This window comes from Mastomys coucha, unplaced genomic scaffold, assembly GCF_008632895.1.
Source record: "Mastomys coucha isolate ucsf_1 unplaced genomic scaffold, UCSF_Mcou_1 pScaffold2, whole genome shotgun sequence".
NCBI lineage: Eukaryota > Metazoa > Chordata > Mammalia > Rodentia > Muridae > Mastomys > Mastomys coucha.
The window spans coordinates 6453874-6471914 of record NW_022196902.1 but is presented as its reverse complement, the minus strand read 5'-3'; the positions used below and the strand labels follow the sequence as shown (position 1 = coordinate 6471914).

The 18041-nt window shown below is 42.6% G+C and overlaps 1 protein-coding gene across 11 annotated transcripts in view; it reads right to left on the bottom strand.

The window, feature by feature from the left end:
* Hivep2 (HIVEP zinc finger 2) overlaps positions 1-18041 on the bottom strand; it is a 194525-nt gene that overhangs the window by 15591 nt on the left and 160893 nt on the right. For all 11 annotated transcript variants that reach the window (XM_031380460.1, XM_031380465.1, XM_031380458.1 and 8 more), the window contains 2 exons: positions 7161-7205; positions 842-6380 (listed from right to left, as the gene is read on the bottom strand). In XM_031380460.1, coding sequence (XP_031236320.1) covers positions 842-5998 — 5157 coding nt within the window. In that variant the 5' untranslated portion in view covers positions 5999-6380; positions 7161-7205. The remainder of the gene's footprint in view (positions 1-841; positions 6381-7160; positions 7206-18041) is intronic.

The following is an 18041-nucleotide window of genomic DNA, read 5'->3' as shown; positions in this document are numbered from 1 at the left end:
CTATCATACCTGCAAGTTAGCTTGCATTTGGTAATAAAAGGCTATAAACTGATTGCAGAAAACAGTTTCCCTATGATCACTTCAATGTTTAAGTGCACAGACACTGAGTAATTTGCATTTCCTCTGCGAAATAATAACAGAGACTTCCAACACATACTCTATCATTTAAAGGAGCAAGCCAAACAATCCATACTAAGGAAGTAGTTTCAAAAGTCATCGATGGGAAAGCAACCTTAACATAACATCCCAAAAACATTTTTTCAAATCTCTATTTTCTTCACCATTAATTTTGTTTATTTTAAAAGTTATCACATTTTAAATTTTTACATGTAAGAACTAACTGTTTAGGGGCAAAACAGGAGAAAACAATAACTAGGGAAAGTCATTTTTGAAAGAGATGGATGGAATATAAATTTTAGTCAAACACACCCTCGATGTCATTGATGGCATTTGCCACCTGAGATCTAACATCTTTCATATTTCCAACTCCACCTTATCTTCTGTATCCACTCCATGTTTTATTACCTCATTTCATAAGTCCCAGAATTCCTCATGTCTACACTATCACTCAAGAGGCAGAAAGGAAAATGATCAATAAACATTAGTCCCAGCAGGAGAATTTCCCTTATCTGGGCTGAAAAAGCACTCCCAATATTTGAGGCTTTTCTGGGAGCCCTCGGAGTAAGGGCAGGCTATGGCATCTCCCATCTCTGGATAAGACCAGGTTTCTAAAATGTTCCTAGTATATTTTAACTTTTAGATCTTCTATCCTTCACTATACAGTCTACTTAGTATTTGACCCATAACCCACTGTACTTTCTACCCCAGAGTCTGTTGTTACCTGTGCAAACTGCTTCCAGGCACTGGATGATGTGAGCTTTCCAGTTCCGGGCCTGTGCATAGCAGCCAGAGTATAAATTTCTGCAGTAATTTTTTGTTTGGATCTCAGAAGGGCCAGCGTGGTCTTGGTGTTCAATCCTGATGGGTTTGGGTTACAGGAACTAATGCACCATGAAGCATAAACGGAGGATTTGAAGGTGGCCTGTTGCACAAAATTGGGTTTTGTATAATTTAAGAAGCACCAACTCACAGTAGTTGTTGTCCGCAGACTAGGGAACTGAAGGATCTGCTGGAAATCGGCCACGTCTGTGAAGAGAAGAGTAGAGTTTGCCACGTTGCCTCCAGGACCAGAGGCCATGTGGACTAGCATGCTGACGGGCAGCTTGCGGGCCTTCCCTTCCTCTTCCTGCTGACTGCCTCCGGTGGGCAGTGAAGAGCTCTGAGGGCTCATGCTCATGTCTGACGAAGTCTCATCGATGTCCAGTTCATCGGAGGACTCTCTGCTTTCTGAGGGTCCACTGAACTTCCGTCGTGGCGGTGCCCTGGAACCTGGAAGTATCTCCCTGTTGGGAGGGAAAGGGCCGCTGGCAGACGGATGGTCTTGAGATGAGGAGGGTGACAGGGACGAGAAGGAAGATGACCTTGACTGGGAGCAGCCATCCTTTGGCTCCGAAGCACACCCTTGCCTCACGAGCTGGGGCTTCTGGGGGCGAGACAGGCCCTTCTTGATGTCAGAGTTGGTTAGCTCCACGGCACTAAGCTCTTCAACAATCTGCCCGTACATCTTTTCTTCTTTCACCCGTTTCTGTTGCTTGGTTTCCATGAAGAGCTCCAAACTGCTGGCTGGAGACAGCATCCGCTTGCTCCCTCCAAGAGAGGCTGCGTTGTCTGAGGTGGACGGTAAACACAAGGGGATGGTGGACTCTAAGCCCAGAGGTAAGGTCTGGGGTACTTTCCAAAGAGGGTATTTTTCCAAGCCTGTGTGCTGCCCAAGCACTTGGGCTATGTTAAATCCTATCCCTTGCATGGCTGCATTGGTTACCAGTGTTCTCTGGGTCATATTCTCATCGACCTTGCATATGACAATGGCGGGGCTATTCTGTCCAAGTATCTGAGAAATGCTTGTGTACATGACACTTCCATAGGATGGAACGTGGGTCTGGATCCGAACAGGAACCACTGTTCCCGGTAGGGACTGCAAAGGCCCAGCATTTTCTGAGGCAAAATCTTCTCGCAGAAGCTGCTCAGTGGGCGTTTCAGTGGATTTACTGCCCTGGTCTGATGGAAACTTCGGAGGGAGGTTCTTGGAGTGTAGCCCTGATGTTCCGGAATAACACGGGTAAGTCTGCTCTTTTGCATGTGGATAGTCAGCAGATTTCTTTCCAGTGTGTTCTGCTACATGCTCTAAGGGATAGTTAGAATGAATGTCAGCTTGGAAAGGAGGCTTGCTGTAGCTGTTCTGAGGGTGTGGAGCGAAGGGATGGGAGAAATGTGCCTGCCACCAGGGAGGCTGCTGAGCTGGCAAATGAACCATACAGACAGTTGGGTACTGAAACTGAAACAAGGTATTCTGGATTGGAGAGAATGGGACCGCATCTTGATGTGGAAACAGATGTGGTTGTTCGGGCAAGTGCTTGCTTGTCATGTAGGATGTAGGTTGAATCAACGGATTTCTCAGAGATTCCTGACTGTCCATGTGCATAATCTGTTGCTGGGCAAGGTGGAGTGGTGGCCCTGAGCTCAGCTGGCCACACGTACCGACCACCTGCTTTCCTGGGTCATCCCCTGGCAGAGGCGGAAGCACAGAGGACCACGCAGCCCTGAGGCCGGCGTGTAGGTGCTCCATGTGCTCCTGCTTGACGCTAGGGTCCACGCCAGCTTCACCTTGGGCAATTTCTGGGGAGCCACTGAAGGAAGCCTGGCGTACCAGAAAGCATTTCTTCCTCTCCCGGGAGGGTGATAATGTTGATGGGGATGTTCCGGCCACTGGAGCGTGGGACAGGTTCCCATAATCAAATGATTTACTCCGTATTTCTGGGACTTCCGTCGGGTGAGGACAAGGCATCTGCTCGGAGGAGCACCGCCGCATTTCCTTCTGGTGGTGATGACCCGGGACAGACAACGAGTATGAACCCGCAGGGACAGTCAAAAACTCAGAATGCTTCCCGCTCTCATCCTGCTTAGGAGGCGCAGTGAGCTTAACTGCTTCTTCTCTATCAAAGGACATGGAGAAACTGGAACTGTGGGATAAGTTGCTTTCTTGGCTCGGACTTCGAGAGAGGCCGGTGCCTGTGGACTCAAAACTGGATTCCCCTGAGGAATGCTCCAAATCTGCAAGCCTTAAGCGTTTCTTTTTGGGAGGCAACTTCTCAGCAGGGAGCTGGGAAAGAGTCTCACTTCTCTGGGGCCACTGGAATTCCTCCACAGGCTTCTCAGGCTCCTTGGTGGGAGCTTCCTTCTCCTTTTCTGGCTTATCAGGTTCCTCTGTGACTCTAATTTCAGGAACCTGGATGTTGTGCTGGCGAACAAGCCTTGGTTGTGCGTGGTAGGAATGCTGTGGTGCCTGCTGTGGAGGGGTTGGCTTGCTTCCGCTTTCCGCACCATCCCCTGGAGGAGCCCACTCTGGGCTTACAGGGGCTTCCAAAACCTCACTGTCACACGTCTCAGAAGGTGAAGGGGTCTTATCCTGGGTACAGGCCACCATTTCTGTTGATTCAGATCTTTCAAAGGAATTGGGCCGGCTCAGCGAGTTTGTGTGCTGAATCACTGAAATCACATTTCCTGGAGGCTTCTTGCCCAGGTCTGTCATCTTGTCAGGATCAGCAGCTGAGGGCAAATCCTCAGACCCAAGAGATGGACTTCTAGATGCCAGCTGGGGTCGAGCTGGGTCTAGACGGTCAGAGTGACCATGAGGAAGGCTCTCGTGTCCAGTCACAGCAAAGCCACTCCTTCCTCCGTCCTGCAGCTTTGGGTTGTACTCTGAGGGCATCATGCTCACCGGAGCACTTGCCATGCCACCACAGATCATGGGAGCATCCTCCTCGTCCCCTACGCTCTTCTCTTTCCTGCGTTTTCTGTTTTCACAGGTAGTCCCAAACATGGTTGGCACTCCCTGCACTGGCACCGAGGGGTCCATAAAATACTCCCCTCCATGCTTGAAGGAACTCAAGCAAGAAATGTCTCTATAGCTCTGTTTTGATGCTTCAGCGTCTTCCCACCTTTTATATGGTTTACGGCAGATGTCATAGTCATAGGCAGGCCTGTCCCCAGGATGTAATTTCTTTTCCTTCAGGGATGAGCTGGCCAGGCTCTTGGATACCCGTGCAGGGTGCTCAGACTCCATGTGGCCCTCCTGGACGGATGGCAGCTCGAAGGCTGCTTGTCGTCTTAGCATGCGCTGGGGAGGTATGCCGACAGTGCCAGGATAGAATACGTCATCAGACCCTGTCATCCTTTCATCAAATGAGTGGCTTCCTCTCAAAGAAGGGGGGACACTTAAATTTGTTGCTGAAGACGTTGGCATCGAGTTGCTTCTAATAAGGGGTGAAGAGTCCACAGGGGCTTCTAAGAGAATTGGATTGCTTCCTGGGAAGGTTCCTGGGTAAGGTTTTCCTTCATTCCTAACAGAAGATGGGATGGCTTGTGGTTGCCGACACTCACTGTTGAATTTCGTGGTCTTCAACATGTTGACTTGACTGGGGTCCATTTCCCCTTTGCTGGGAATCAGCTGAGAGATAGGATCTTCAAACATCTTGACCTCCAACCTGGTGTTTACATGAGGTAATGGTTCCATGATGCCCCTGCGCCCCATGGCAGTGCGCTCCTGACCGGTGGGAGTAACACTAAGTGTATTCCTTGGACTAAGTCGACAGTATTTTCCAAAGATGATTTCTTCATAAGACTTTGCGTTTGTGTTGGGCGGGCTTATCTGCTGCTCTGCACTTTCTGACCGAGAAAAGTAGCCAGAGTCCGTGCTCCCCTTGCTGTGTGGGCTCAGGAGGTTGAGGGATGGCTCAGAATCTTGTCCTTTTTTCTCTGATAGTCTCAGTGCAAGTTTCTGTTTCACTGTGTGAGAGTCGTCAGCCTTAGCATTCAAAGACGGATTGGGGAGTATTTCAGGACCCAGATACTGAGAGCCTTCATTGGGTAGTGGGATCCCACTCTTGGGGATAATCAAAATTGGCACCTTCATTGGACCTCCCAAAGATTCTTCCAAGGACCCATGGTAGCCACCTCTGCTAGCAATATCCAAAGGGATGGGAGGGCCAGGGCTCACTTTGTCAGAAGCCTCAGCAAATAAAGAGCTCTCCTCATCTGTGTCTGTGCTCTGCTCACCGTCTGAGTGTATCTCTGCTTCCACATCAATAAAACCGGCCTCGAGGTCCAATTTGGACACAGAGGATTCTGTGAAGGGTACCAAGCCTGCCTTAATTGCATGGGCATGAGACTTCCTGTGCTTGTACAAATTGCTCTTGGTCTTGAAAGAGAAACCACAAGGTATACACGGATACGGCCTCTCACCAGTGTGGGACCTGATGTGTTTCTTTAGAACGCTTGGTTTCGCACACGCCCTGCTGCAGTACGGACAGATATATTTGCCCGGCTTTTTGGGTTTGTGCTCCTTTTTGTGAGCATCTTCTGCCTGTTCGATACTTTTCTGGGAGTATTGGCTGTAAGCAGGGTTGAGACTTGAGATCTTTTTTCTAGGGTAACCACCACTGTGGCCATGCATTGGAAAAGGAAATAAGTCCTCAGAGGCAACAGATGGCAAAGGGCCAGGGAAAAGCCAGGGAGGGCCCTCTAGGCTCTGGTGCGGCTTGTTGCTGTGCATCATGCCCTGTGGCAATGAGTGCTGAGGGAAAGAGAGCGAATGTTGGCATGGGTAGGGACTCGGACGGTGTGGTGGGTATTGCTTCTCTGTGAGTTGATGTACGCCCTCACCGGGTGAGGCCAGCTTCCCAGAACCAAACAGCTGCCCTGAAGCTGCATTTCCGAGCTGCTCAGGATCTATTTGTGGTTGTCTCTGTCCTTCCTGACTACTGAAAGCGCTCATCTTAAGAACAGCTGATGGTTCCTGCCTCCATCCACCTGACAGGCTGTCAGTGTCTGCAGACCTTGAGGTAGCTTTTTGTCCTAGAGCCGTGTCCCCGGTGTCCATTTTAACACAAGGTCTTAAGTGCTACTTTGCCCGGAAGCCAAGCAGACTCATGGAGTGTCTCCAATGCTGTGCTTTTTAAAGCCAGGTTGCTTCTGGGTTCCTGGTTGTGAACTCTCAGATTGTTCCCTCTTTCTGGAACCTTCTGTGCTCACACTGGAGTCAGTGGGCATTGGATGCCGGTGTCCTGCAAACCAACTATAACACAGTTCTATCCATCCTAGAAATGTCCTTCTTCAAACGCAAAGTGCAAAGTTACAAAGGATTCCATGGCATTGGAATTGTTTTTAACTAGGATGGGACTGGGAGGATGAATAGTCCAGGAGAAATTCTGCTCATCAACTATAGCAAAGTTCAACAGCCAGTTTCACCAAAGTACAATGGCCTGAAGAAAAAGGAAAAAAGGTTGCCATAAGAGTTGCCCAGGAGGACAGCAAGATAACATCAGCCTCAAGTTGGAAAAATTAAAATGTTTCTCATTCCAACAAACAATCCACAGCTATTGTATTAATTATTTAATTAAAAGATATTAATTTTAAACTCAGAATTATGTCACAGGGATGAACTCTTTCATGGCCAATGTGCAGACAGATTTTATAAATACTCCTTCATTTTATTTAGGAAATTTATATGGGGTTTAGAGCTCAGTGACAAAGCAGCATGCTTAGAGTCTATGAGACCCTTGGTTCCACCAGACAGACACATCAAAACAGCATTTGAAGGACAGTATGTCATTCAATATTTATATATATGATTTTTAATGCCTTAATTAGAAACCTTAGGGCTATCCCTAGCCAAGTTTTATGGCTTGCAGGCAGAAGTTATTATATAACTATATAACCTGAAATAAGTTACATATCTGCATTAATGTAAAATATAAAAAGTAAATAAGAAATATAATCAATTCTATATAGTGCATATGTAATAAAACATATCTACATGGAATTTTGTATAATGTGTTAGTACAACACATTGGTATGTTTATAGCTTCAAAAAAGCAATCAGCAGAGCTAGCTCAAGTACAGAAGACACAAAGATCATTAAAGGACTCTGGAGGGATCATATCGATGTACTCTAACAGAAGGGTCCTGAAGCCTTCATTTCCTGGAAAGCAAGGCTTGCTTTAGGGACAATTGAAAGGATCACTTAAACATGAAGAGATTACCTGAACAGTTGAGAGTTCTCGTGGGCATGATTGTCCTGACGCTTCCTGTGTACAAAACAAATGCCGTTAGGAAAAGGACGTTCCATCAAAGGATAGCATTATTATACAAACATAGAAGGTCTGACGTTCATTTCACTATGGAGAAAAGTTACAATGCTACATGCAAGGGCTATTTTACAATGTGCTGCCCGATTGCTATGCCTTATGCTGGGGCACAGCAGGAGTAATGAGAGCTGAGCCATGCATTTCTTCCTTTACTATACAAGTTCAGGAGGCCGAGGGATGTGATAGATTTTCTCCAAAGACAAAAAAATTATATATATTTATATAAAGCTAGAGTAGGCCTACACCAGTAACAAAATATTTGAAGTAGAGCTGGGCAGTGGTGGCGCATACCTTTAATCCCAGCACTTGGGAGGCAGAGGCAGAGGCAGGTGGATTTCTGAGTTCGAGGCCAGCCTGGTCTACAGAGTGAGTTCCAGGACAGCCAGGGCTATACAGAGAAACCCTGTCTTGAAATTTAAAAACAAAAAACAAAAAAACAAAAAAACAAAAACAAAAACATTTTTGAAATAGAATTCAAGAAAGTCATCCCATTTGCAATAGCTTCAACAATAGAATATATTTAACCAAAGAGTTGGAAGATCTATATCATAGAAATTATAAAACATTGATGAGAGACTGTAAAGAATACACAAAAACTTGGAAAGAAGACCCAGCTCCATGGATCATACGAAACACTATCATTATAAGGCTTTCCTACCCAAGATAACCTATGGATTTAATGCAACGTTCTCAAAAAGCCAACAGACATTCTTCACAGGCCCAGAAAAAGAAAATTCTAGCATTTACACAGAAACACATGTGATTTTGTCTTAAAAAGGATGGAAAATTGGGGGCTATTGTGATGGCTCAGTTGGAAAAAGTGCTTGTCACACAAGAATGAATTTGACAGTTTTGAGAAGTAAGAGACAGGCACATGATTGGATAGTTGTCTTGCTGAACAGGCAAGTACCAGATTCCACGAGAGCCCCTATCTCAAAAAGAAAAAAAAGTAGGGGGTGACTGTTGAAGAGTGTTGTTGCCTCTCCTAGCCTACGTATGCCCACAGGTACATGTGCACATGTACACTCACATACAAACATGTACACACAGAAGATGGAATATCATCATTTGTACCAATTCTCATGTAACTGAGGATGATTACAGGAAGTGAAGTGAGAGGGTTGGGGGAGTCATTATATAATGCTCCTATGTGGAATCTAAGACAGTCTCATGGTAGGTGAGGTGAGAATGGTGCATACTACAGATTTGGGAGGGTAGGGGGAGATTGTGGTCACTAGGTATTAAGGGAAGTTAAGAGCAAAATGTTTTAGTGTGCTATGATATAGGGAGAAAGTTACTGACCACACTTAAAACATGAATAATGATCTTGAGCTGGATTTAAACTGCACAATGTTTACAGCACTGCATGGTGACCCTGTAACTGGATCAGTTTTGCTTTATATAACAACTTAAATCTAGTTAAAGTTTTAAATAGTGATTGTAATATTTCCCAGGACTTTGTGTGTGTGTCTGTGTGTGTGTCTGTGTGTGTGTGTGTGTATGTGTGTGTGTAGCCAAGCTTTTAGAGTTTTTAAGTATGATTAGCTCATTGCTAATTTCTTAGCTATCAAAATTTGAAAATAGTAGTGTTAAAAACAGTATCTAGGATTTGAATATTTAAATGAATTGTTTACTTTCATAATATTTGCATTGCAGAAGAGTGGAGGAGTCCCTCAGAGGAGAGTGGCCAGCTCAGCTCAAGAGGAGGGACAATTTGGTCACTGTTAAGAATTTAAGTGAATCCTGAACTTTCATCAAGGGATCATGAGTGTTGGGCCCCATGTGTCCTGAGGCTGTGAAGATGAACAATCTCACCAGTCAGATGCAAGTGGTGGTGTCTCTACGACAGCCCGTGGGGTAGTGCCTCCTAAACAAAATAGCTGACATGTGGCTGAAAACCCCTTCGTTGAGGATGTGTTTGCATAAATGCACAAAGAAATGTGTATGTGGACTACTAAAAACATGACTCACAGAAGAAAAAGAGTCAGGTAGAAACCTCTGAGCACCAACATGATGCCCAGAGGTAAGATTTCATACCTGGTGAGTTCTACTCAAAAGGCAGATACACTAAAGGTACTATAGATTCAACCGGCGTTGACAACACTAGCTCTCACCCATGATACACTTGTTTTATGCCAACACAATTAAAATGCAAAAGACTGAAAAATGCAAAAGATAACATACATAGTATGTTATCTCAGTTGGTGTTCATGAAACATATAAGCTATAGACTTACTACATCTGTTACACTAAGAAAGAAGACATCAGGAGACTGACTGTAGGGACTGCAGTCCAACTTGGCTGATCTCTGAACACTAGCCATTCCATCTTCACACTCCAATGTCTTATCAAAACTTAAAAATTCCTGTATCTTCAATGTTTTTCTCTAAGTATTTTCACCTAGCCACAAATTTTCGCTCACTTTAAATCCTCAAGTTTCGAAGTCTCTAGAAGAAAGTATCTCAGCTCTCCAGGTTGGAGATAAAGAAAATGGCCACTTATCTTTGTGACTTCTTAAGGAATAACTCCATAATTTAAATGGTGTTCTAACTATGACTTAGGCAGCTCCTTAGGAGAATATGAGAAACCTTCAAGACAAATTGCTTTCCTTTGTTCTTTAGTGATCATTACTTTAAAGGAAAATATGAACCTCAGAAGTGAAAATTAGCATTTATCACTTCCCATTCTTTGGATGACACGGAATATGTAATTTTGCTATAGCAGAAACTTCAAGTGAAGTAAGGACAGAATTTCTTGAAAAGAAAGACTATAATGTACTTGTGTTTTCATTTGACAATGAGATAGTTATCTTTCTAAATCAGACAGCTACCATTACGTTTTACAGCACTCAATTAAAACCATTATACCAATGACGAGACACATACCATTCATCCTTACTGAGGACAAAACACAAAACAGACAAACCAAATAAAACTCCTATCAAAGAATAGGTCTATTCTGAAACTAGACTTCAGAACAAGGAGGGAAAATGCCATAGACGCTGTGGAGCGTCTATGTATATTTAATCCAAGAGGAACAGCATTTCCCAGAACTTACTTCCTACTCCCAGGTCCTTGAGGAAGAGCTGTGTGGGCCTCCCAGCCCAAGGATCCACATTTATTGAAAATGGAGGCAGCCCTCTGGGTTGAGGGAAATGCTTAAGACTGTTAATACGGAAGGAAGGAAGGCCTGGGGTGGTAACTAAGAGGACTTGCCTGGCAGGTCTAAGAACCCAAGTGCAACCCCAACCCCCAGGATCCATGTAAAAAACAAGACACATACACTTATACACTCAACATGTATGTAACACACACACCTATGGAATTAGGAACAAGTTCCAATCTGTATGAACCTTTTGTGTATGATTTTAAACATATTTGAGTTTACATCCATCTTTCAGTTTTTGGGGAGCCCGCAAACTCAAGGTTACTCATAAATCCCTGGAACTTTCTGAGACAGGAAAGGTGGGTCCTTCAGGGAATTTCAGGATCACATCGATGGATACTACAGGCATGGAGGGACTATGAAGTGGCCTGCCCCGAGTCACTTTAACTTGGCTGTGAAAGGAAATGTGATAGAAAGTACTGGCCATTGACTACATGTGCAGCTTCCTCTTTACACCCAAAGCAGGTTCTGGGAATACTCAACAGTTTCTCTGCTCTTCCCCTTCACTTAAGCCAAGGAAAAGAAGTCACTCTGAAAACCACAAACTTTCAAAGTTAAATCCACCAATTGATAAGGACATGTCCTTTTTGTTATTTGATATTTTACTAAGAGGTTTAACTTTCCAAAAGAAACACATTCTTTGGTTGTTTTTTTTTTTATTACTAAAATGTATGATAATGGTCATAAATGGGAAAACATTTTATTATTGGAGAATATTAAGGACGAAAGTATAATAGGGCAAAAATTCACATCAAATAAATTATTGAGTCCAGGAAAATATTATGGGACCTAATATTATTTCAAATGTACCATTGCATATTTCAGGATTTGAGTTTAGCTTTCTTGACACAGATCTGCTTAAAGCCATGAAGTTCTATAAACTTGATAACTTACAGCTAGATTATTTCTTAATGATCATATACATCCATTTATCATATTTTCAAAAAGTATGCTGAATGTAAATACATTTTCCCCAATCGACTAATATGCCAAAAAATTCAATAGCAGAGCAATTCTTATATGAAAAGAAAATGGCTATTTATCATTTTATTCACTGGGCTTTCTTTTTATGGTAACCAAACCCACACAAAGTCATTTTCTGGCACTCATTGCCAACAAAGGACTCGATATTCCAAACAGAGTCTCACATTCACATTTAAAAATTTCCCAGTGTTTCAGTGCACAGTGGACAAAATTCAGAGCATATGGATTTAGGGGTTCTTGTGGATGGGGTGACAGCCAAAAGGTATCTTTGCATGGGGAAAACAGGCACCATCCTGTTGGGCAGTGGCACCAGAGGATGGTTGTACTGAAAAAGGTATTCTAATCTGGATGGCTGTTCCAGGTTGTGTGTGTGTGTGTGTGTGTGTGTGTGTGTGTGTGTGTGCGCGCGCGCGCGTGACATGCATGTGACAATAGAACAACCAGAGCACAAGAAAGGGCCACAGCATGAAAGAGAGGGTGGGCTAGGCAGCAAGGCCAGTGGGCTGGCTCTGCTCAATGGTGGAGACCTACCCTACCATGTTGCTTTTTGGCTAGGAAAAACATTATCTCAGAAAAAAAAAGTTTATCTTGGGAAATTAATCCTCATTTAAGTGGTAGCAAATGTTAAGTGGCCATTACTAGATTATCACATCTGACGTAGTAAAATGACAGCAGACAACAAGCTCAGCCTCTTTGCCTCTAATAGTTTACTAATAAGATGTTTCTTAAAATCAAGATGGCTTCTTAGCTGTCGTTTGCTGTTCTTATTGGTTTGGAGGGTTATGTGGCCCTGTACTTATAAGGAAAGTACACAGACTTTCCTGTTGCCGTGGATCACTAATCAAACACTTTAGGAAACAAATGAGCTCAGGCATAGTTTCCCTCAGCTGTAATTCGGGTCCTCAGGAGGAAGAGGGGAGGGCCAGCAGTTCAAGGTCACCTTTAGCTTCTTAGGGCAGCCTGGGCTATAAGAGGCCCTGTCTAGAAAGGAGACAACAGACAACACACACACACACACACACACACACACACACACACACAATCAGGACTTGTAAATGTAGGTATCACCACTACCACCATTATACAGATGATGAGCTACTGCTCAGAAAGCCAGGTCAGAAGGTACCAGGAGGTAAGGGACCTTTCAAAACCTGAGACCAGTACCAATGTTCAGATGAACACAGATTTCCCTGAGATCATTTTGGGAAAAAGGTACTTTCCTCAAAAATGAATTATGCAATAAAGAAAAAAATGCTTCTTTCAGTAAAATCTCCATAAAACCTTTATTCCTTCCTAGAATGGTTGAGTTGTCAGTAGGAGGAGAGAACTGTGTATCTTCTGTGTATCTTCTGGGATCCTGCCAGACAACTTGGGAGAACTTCTGGGAGAAATCAAATCATGAATGGCAGCACCATACTTTGACCTGCTTGCAGCCTAACTTGACATGTAACGGTGCTGAGAAAACGGAGATGTGTTTCCCCAAGTGGGCATCCATGCTGCCATCACTGTAGTCAAGTGGCTGCAGTCAAGGCACGTGACTTATTTTGATTCTAGCATGGCACTTTTAATGTCTGATCTTAAAATTTTAGAGCCTCACACAGTTGGGATTTCATGTTTCCAGTGACCTCTTTCCCCAATCGAATTGCAAAAGCTATTCTTATAAGGGTTGGATTTACTAAGAACTTCATATGGGAATAAACTATGGCAGAAAAAAAGTACTCTCAAATGAGACTCTCCCCATTGAGAAAGGTATGATCAAAGTGGGCTGATCATAGAAATCAAAAGAAACAAAAGCTGCACGACATACTTCCCTCTGTTATCCACCTGTCAGGCTGAGGGTGTTTATACGTGCGTTCAGTGCAGAGCCAAACTGTTCTTCAAATACACGTGAAATCAATAGAAAAGAATAATGAACTGTAGTTAATAACCTGTTATCCTCATATCAATAAACTGCATCACAATATGTTTTCTCTCCCAACTCTCTCCACTGAAGTTCACAGACAACTGAGAATCGGAAGGATGAACAAGAACATTTAAGCTGTTGGTGCTGACAGTTAACTTAATAGGCATACTTAGTCTTCACCCACAGAAACTGCCTGCTCTCAAAAAATAAAATTTGGGATTATATCTCTCAAAAAGTTTTTTAAAAAAATCTCTTTTAACTTAATGCAAATCTTTGAATGAATACTTGCATTAAAAGGAAATTCCTTGTAACAGAGCAGAAGCGATTTAAAACGCAATGCTCTACTGACAACTGGATGTATTTGGGTAGGGAGATAGCTCAGTTGACAATGTGCTTGCTTGGCAAGCCTGAGGACCTAAGTTTGATCCTCAGACCAGAAGTGGTCCACACTTGTGATCTCAGTGCTGGGAAGCCAGCGCTCACTAGCTAGCTAGCCTAGCATACTTAGTGAGTTCCAAGCCGGGGAGAGACTGTCTCAAAAACAAAGAAGGACACCCAAAGCCCGCCTCCATGTGCATGCATGTGTAAGCATGCATGTGCAACTGCCCAGGGAAGTGCACTATGGGCACAAAATCAAATTAAATCAAATGCAACAGATGTGGAAGCTGTGTCCCTGCAGTCCAGGCCGCCATTCTGTCTCCCAGCTTCAGAGGTTTCTCACAAAGCATCTATGGAGTGTCATCAGGTAACTTCATATAATCAGATAGCCTCAAAAAAATTCCTTTTTCAGCTGCTATGGCCTGTGCTAAAATTAATTTCTGAAATAGGAATCTAAAACCAAGAAAGAAAAAATAAAAGAAAGAGAAAAAACTGGAGCTCCTTCATAGATGCTAGTAAGGAGAAAAAGTACTTTATTATACTATAAATTAATATTTACCTAAATCCAATATAAATAAATTCTTGGTGTGGTATTGCCTGCCTGCAATCCCAGAACTTAGAAAGCTGAGAGGAGAAGATAAGCAAATTCTAAGTCAATCTGGGCTACACAGTAAAACACCATACTAGAAAAATGACTGCCATGCCCACAGATGGACACTGTATATTTATTAACTAAGACCGCAACAGCACCTTGGTCTGTGGTGTGGCAAGATGTTCCCAAAACTTTTGCCAAAAGAACTAGAGAACCACGATCCAACAGTCAAAAGGTGCCTTGTCCCTGGATTTCAAGGGCTGTCACCCCTCCTCCCTACCCCTCATCACCTTACTGTACCCCTGAAGTAGGACTTAAGAACACCCTGTGCACTTTAAGATATGAATCATTACAAGCAAGCCCACTTGGTTCCTCTAAAGACACAAAAGGCACAAAAAAATAGCTTCTGCAATTGAGGCAGAAGCCACGTCAGCAAGCAGATGAACGTGGGTGGCCAGATATGATTCTACCACAGCCAACAGCGAATTATTAAGCAAATGCTGGATTTATTTTCTGTTTTAAACTTGGTTCTTCTTGCCTCAAATCAACCACTGCAAACACTCAAAATGACAGTTGTCAAGCTCCTCCTAACCTGGAAATGTCACCAAAGACAAGTACCATGACTGTTTTCCATTAGAAGAATGGAGAGAAGGTTTAAAAGCCTAAAATGAAAGTAAATAAATTAAAATACCACCATACTCGAATAGCATCTCTTTAAAAAAATGAAACTCATTCAAAAGAAGCATGGTCACACAATCTCAGAAAGAGAAAAACATCTTTTCTCGTATGTGGAATAAGAGAGAAATAGCATGTATACAGTAATCTATGTGTGCAAGTGAGCTTATACACGTGTGTACAGTATCACATGAAGAACGGAGAACGAGAAAGGGAATGAGGAAGGAGCTGAATCTAGATAACGAATGTAAGTTATGGAAGAGGCTCTAAACTTCATTGTTTTTCTAGTTCTAAGTCCATTCTGGATTTTTGGGTAGGGGGTTTGGGTGGTACATAAAATATACTTGATACCAAAAGTGTAAAATTTAATGTGAAGCTCCACAGCTTCTGTTCAGAATGCCTATTCTAATTGTACAAAATACCATTGAATTGCATAGACACTGGATTTGGTTAATTGTAGGGTGTGATTTTTCTTTACTTGAAATTTCCTTTTCCTTACTAATACAGGTTGGTTTGTTTGTTTTTAAAGAGGAAAATAAAGTCCCTTGGTAACAGGAACTTAGACTAAAGTAAAAAACAAAACAAAACAAAACAAAAAAACTAACAAACAAACAAAACCCATGGCATCTCTCAGAAAGAAGGAGAACTAATCATTGAACTCTTTTGCATTCAAAAAGTTATCCAAGACATAAATGGGCCAAGATATCATAGATAACAGATAGTTTTAGGCAACAACTTTGTGCAGTTTTCACTGAATATCTGTGACTGGCTATCTAAGTCACTACAGGAAGGGGTAAGAAAGGGATGGAGAGCTTGGCTCTCAGTAGATCAAGACAGATTCCAACTCACTGTTACTGCCAGCCACCTACCTCCACAGACCAGGCATCCTCTGTGAATGGCTGACAGGCTGAGACCAGGGAAATGCTCTCAGTTCTGGTTGTACAAGGGTTACAGGAAGTGGGACATACTCTTCTCATACCATGTTCTTATCTCTGAAGTTTCAGAATACAGCTCCTCTCTCATCTAGGAAGACCATTTCACAACGAGAGGAGGAAAATGGATCCAACAGATGTACAACTGTGTGACTTAATCTGAATTACTGCAAGTTTGGAAATTATCAAACCTTAGTGACATTGTTATGCTTTGACCTTGTAGGCCTGTCCCAGACATTACTGGGATCGTAAAGCAGAGATTCCAATGATATTAAGATGAACAGCACAGAATTGATTGCAGTGAGTTTGCCCAGACAGGCAATCAGTTATAGTCCTGCAAGCTAGGCAATTATTTTCACTATTAAAATGAAGACAGAGTCAAACTCTCTTGGAAAATTAATTTTCCCATTAATTTTAAGTGAGCTTTTAAAGCTTGGCTTCTCCATCAAAATAAAAGAAAAATATTTCCCCAAACTGCTGGTTTCATGCTTCAACTTCCTAGAAATGAATAGTTTATGTGGTATTATTGTTACAACATACCATTAAAAAAAAAAAACTTTACTTTTAGATTATCAGATTTGGATGAAAATCACCAGGTGACAAAATCACATTAAATAAATACTGAGTTTGTCAGAAAGGGTGCCGATGAATGTTGTTTAAAAGTCTCTGGGTCACAGAAACCCAGGGAACTACCCAAGGCTAGTGAGTCAGTCCCATGGATCTTGGAGGAGAATCTACAACCACCACGGCCCTGAGCCAGTCTAACCTTTGGCTACCTTCTAAATATTTGTCATTATGCCCACAAATAAGTATGTGTCCTCATTCGTTACCAAGGGAACTTCTCTCTGAAACAGATAGAGACCATGACAGAAAACTACAGTCCATCCAAATGCAGACTTGTGGAAGGGATACATCTAGAAAACAACTCCCACATCTAAGGCTCAGGGAACAATGGAAGAAGGGCAGAAAGAATTTAAGAGCCAGAGAATCAGAAAATTTTCTGGGAGATTGTGTCTCCTAGTAACTTCAGAAACTACACCATAAAGTCTCACCAACATGACTGCCTAATCATGCGCTGAGCAAGGACTACAACAATACACATGCAAAATAGACAGGGAAACCCCACAAGGCTTCAACCAACACAACTAAGGAATGCTGAGACTGGCAAAACAACAACAACCCAGTCTTTCCAAGGGAAAAGCTCACTCACTGGTTATCCAATAACAAAAGGTTATCCCTGAAAATATACAGATTTTTAATATTATACAGACTAAGCAGGTTAGATCTAGGAATACATGTACATTTAAGCATGTAAAAAATTAAATGCAGAAATGAGGCCATGCATTTGAAAGAGAGTAAAGCTTGATAATTGATAGGGTTTGGAAGAGGGAAAAGGGAGGGCAAAATGATGTGATTACATTATAGTCTCGAAAATAAAGGAAGAAAATGAACTTGGGCTCCTCTGAACTAGATTCCTTAGCATGAGGTGAGTATGGCTTCTTGAACTGAGTTCAGGCTGTCTTCTCTGTCACTAGAAGGCTTCTTGCTCTTCAGTTACTATTGAGAGTATCTTCCAAACATTCATCTCCAATGCATAATTGAAACTTAGAAAGACCAAGTATCCCTGTTTCTATCTAAGTAGTTTGTTGGCCTTTCTAGTCTTGGAAGAAAAACAGTCCTTCAGATCAAATATTTACTTGTGGATTATAAGATATTATTTTCATTAAATTAGCAAGAAAAGGAGTATACTCATAAAAGACAGATATTTGAAGATTATCCATTGTTTGTAGGACTGGTTGTCATCAATCGCTACTTTTCCTGAGTTATTCTAAAAGACAATTTAATGAGACTTCAGTGAATTTTGCAAGAGGCTAATATTCCCCTGACAAACCTCGGGCACTATAAGAACCTCCAAAGATCTTTATTTTTCTCTCAGGTTAAAAAAATGTATGCTAAATCATAGTTTTAATGAAAGATTCAGACAAACCTGCCAGCTTAAGATAACTCTCCAAAATAAAATCAGCCATCATTGGAATAAACCCTGTGATAACAGGAACGTGCCACAGACATGACTCCCATGTCTCTCAGTGAAAGGGAAGGTTTGAGCATGGCCTCTCTAACAGAAGGACGGATACTCCTCAGCTACA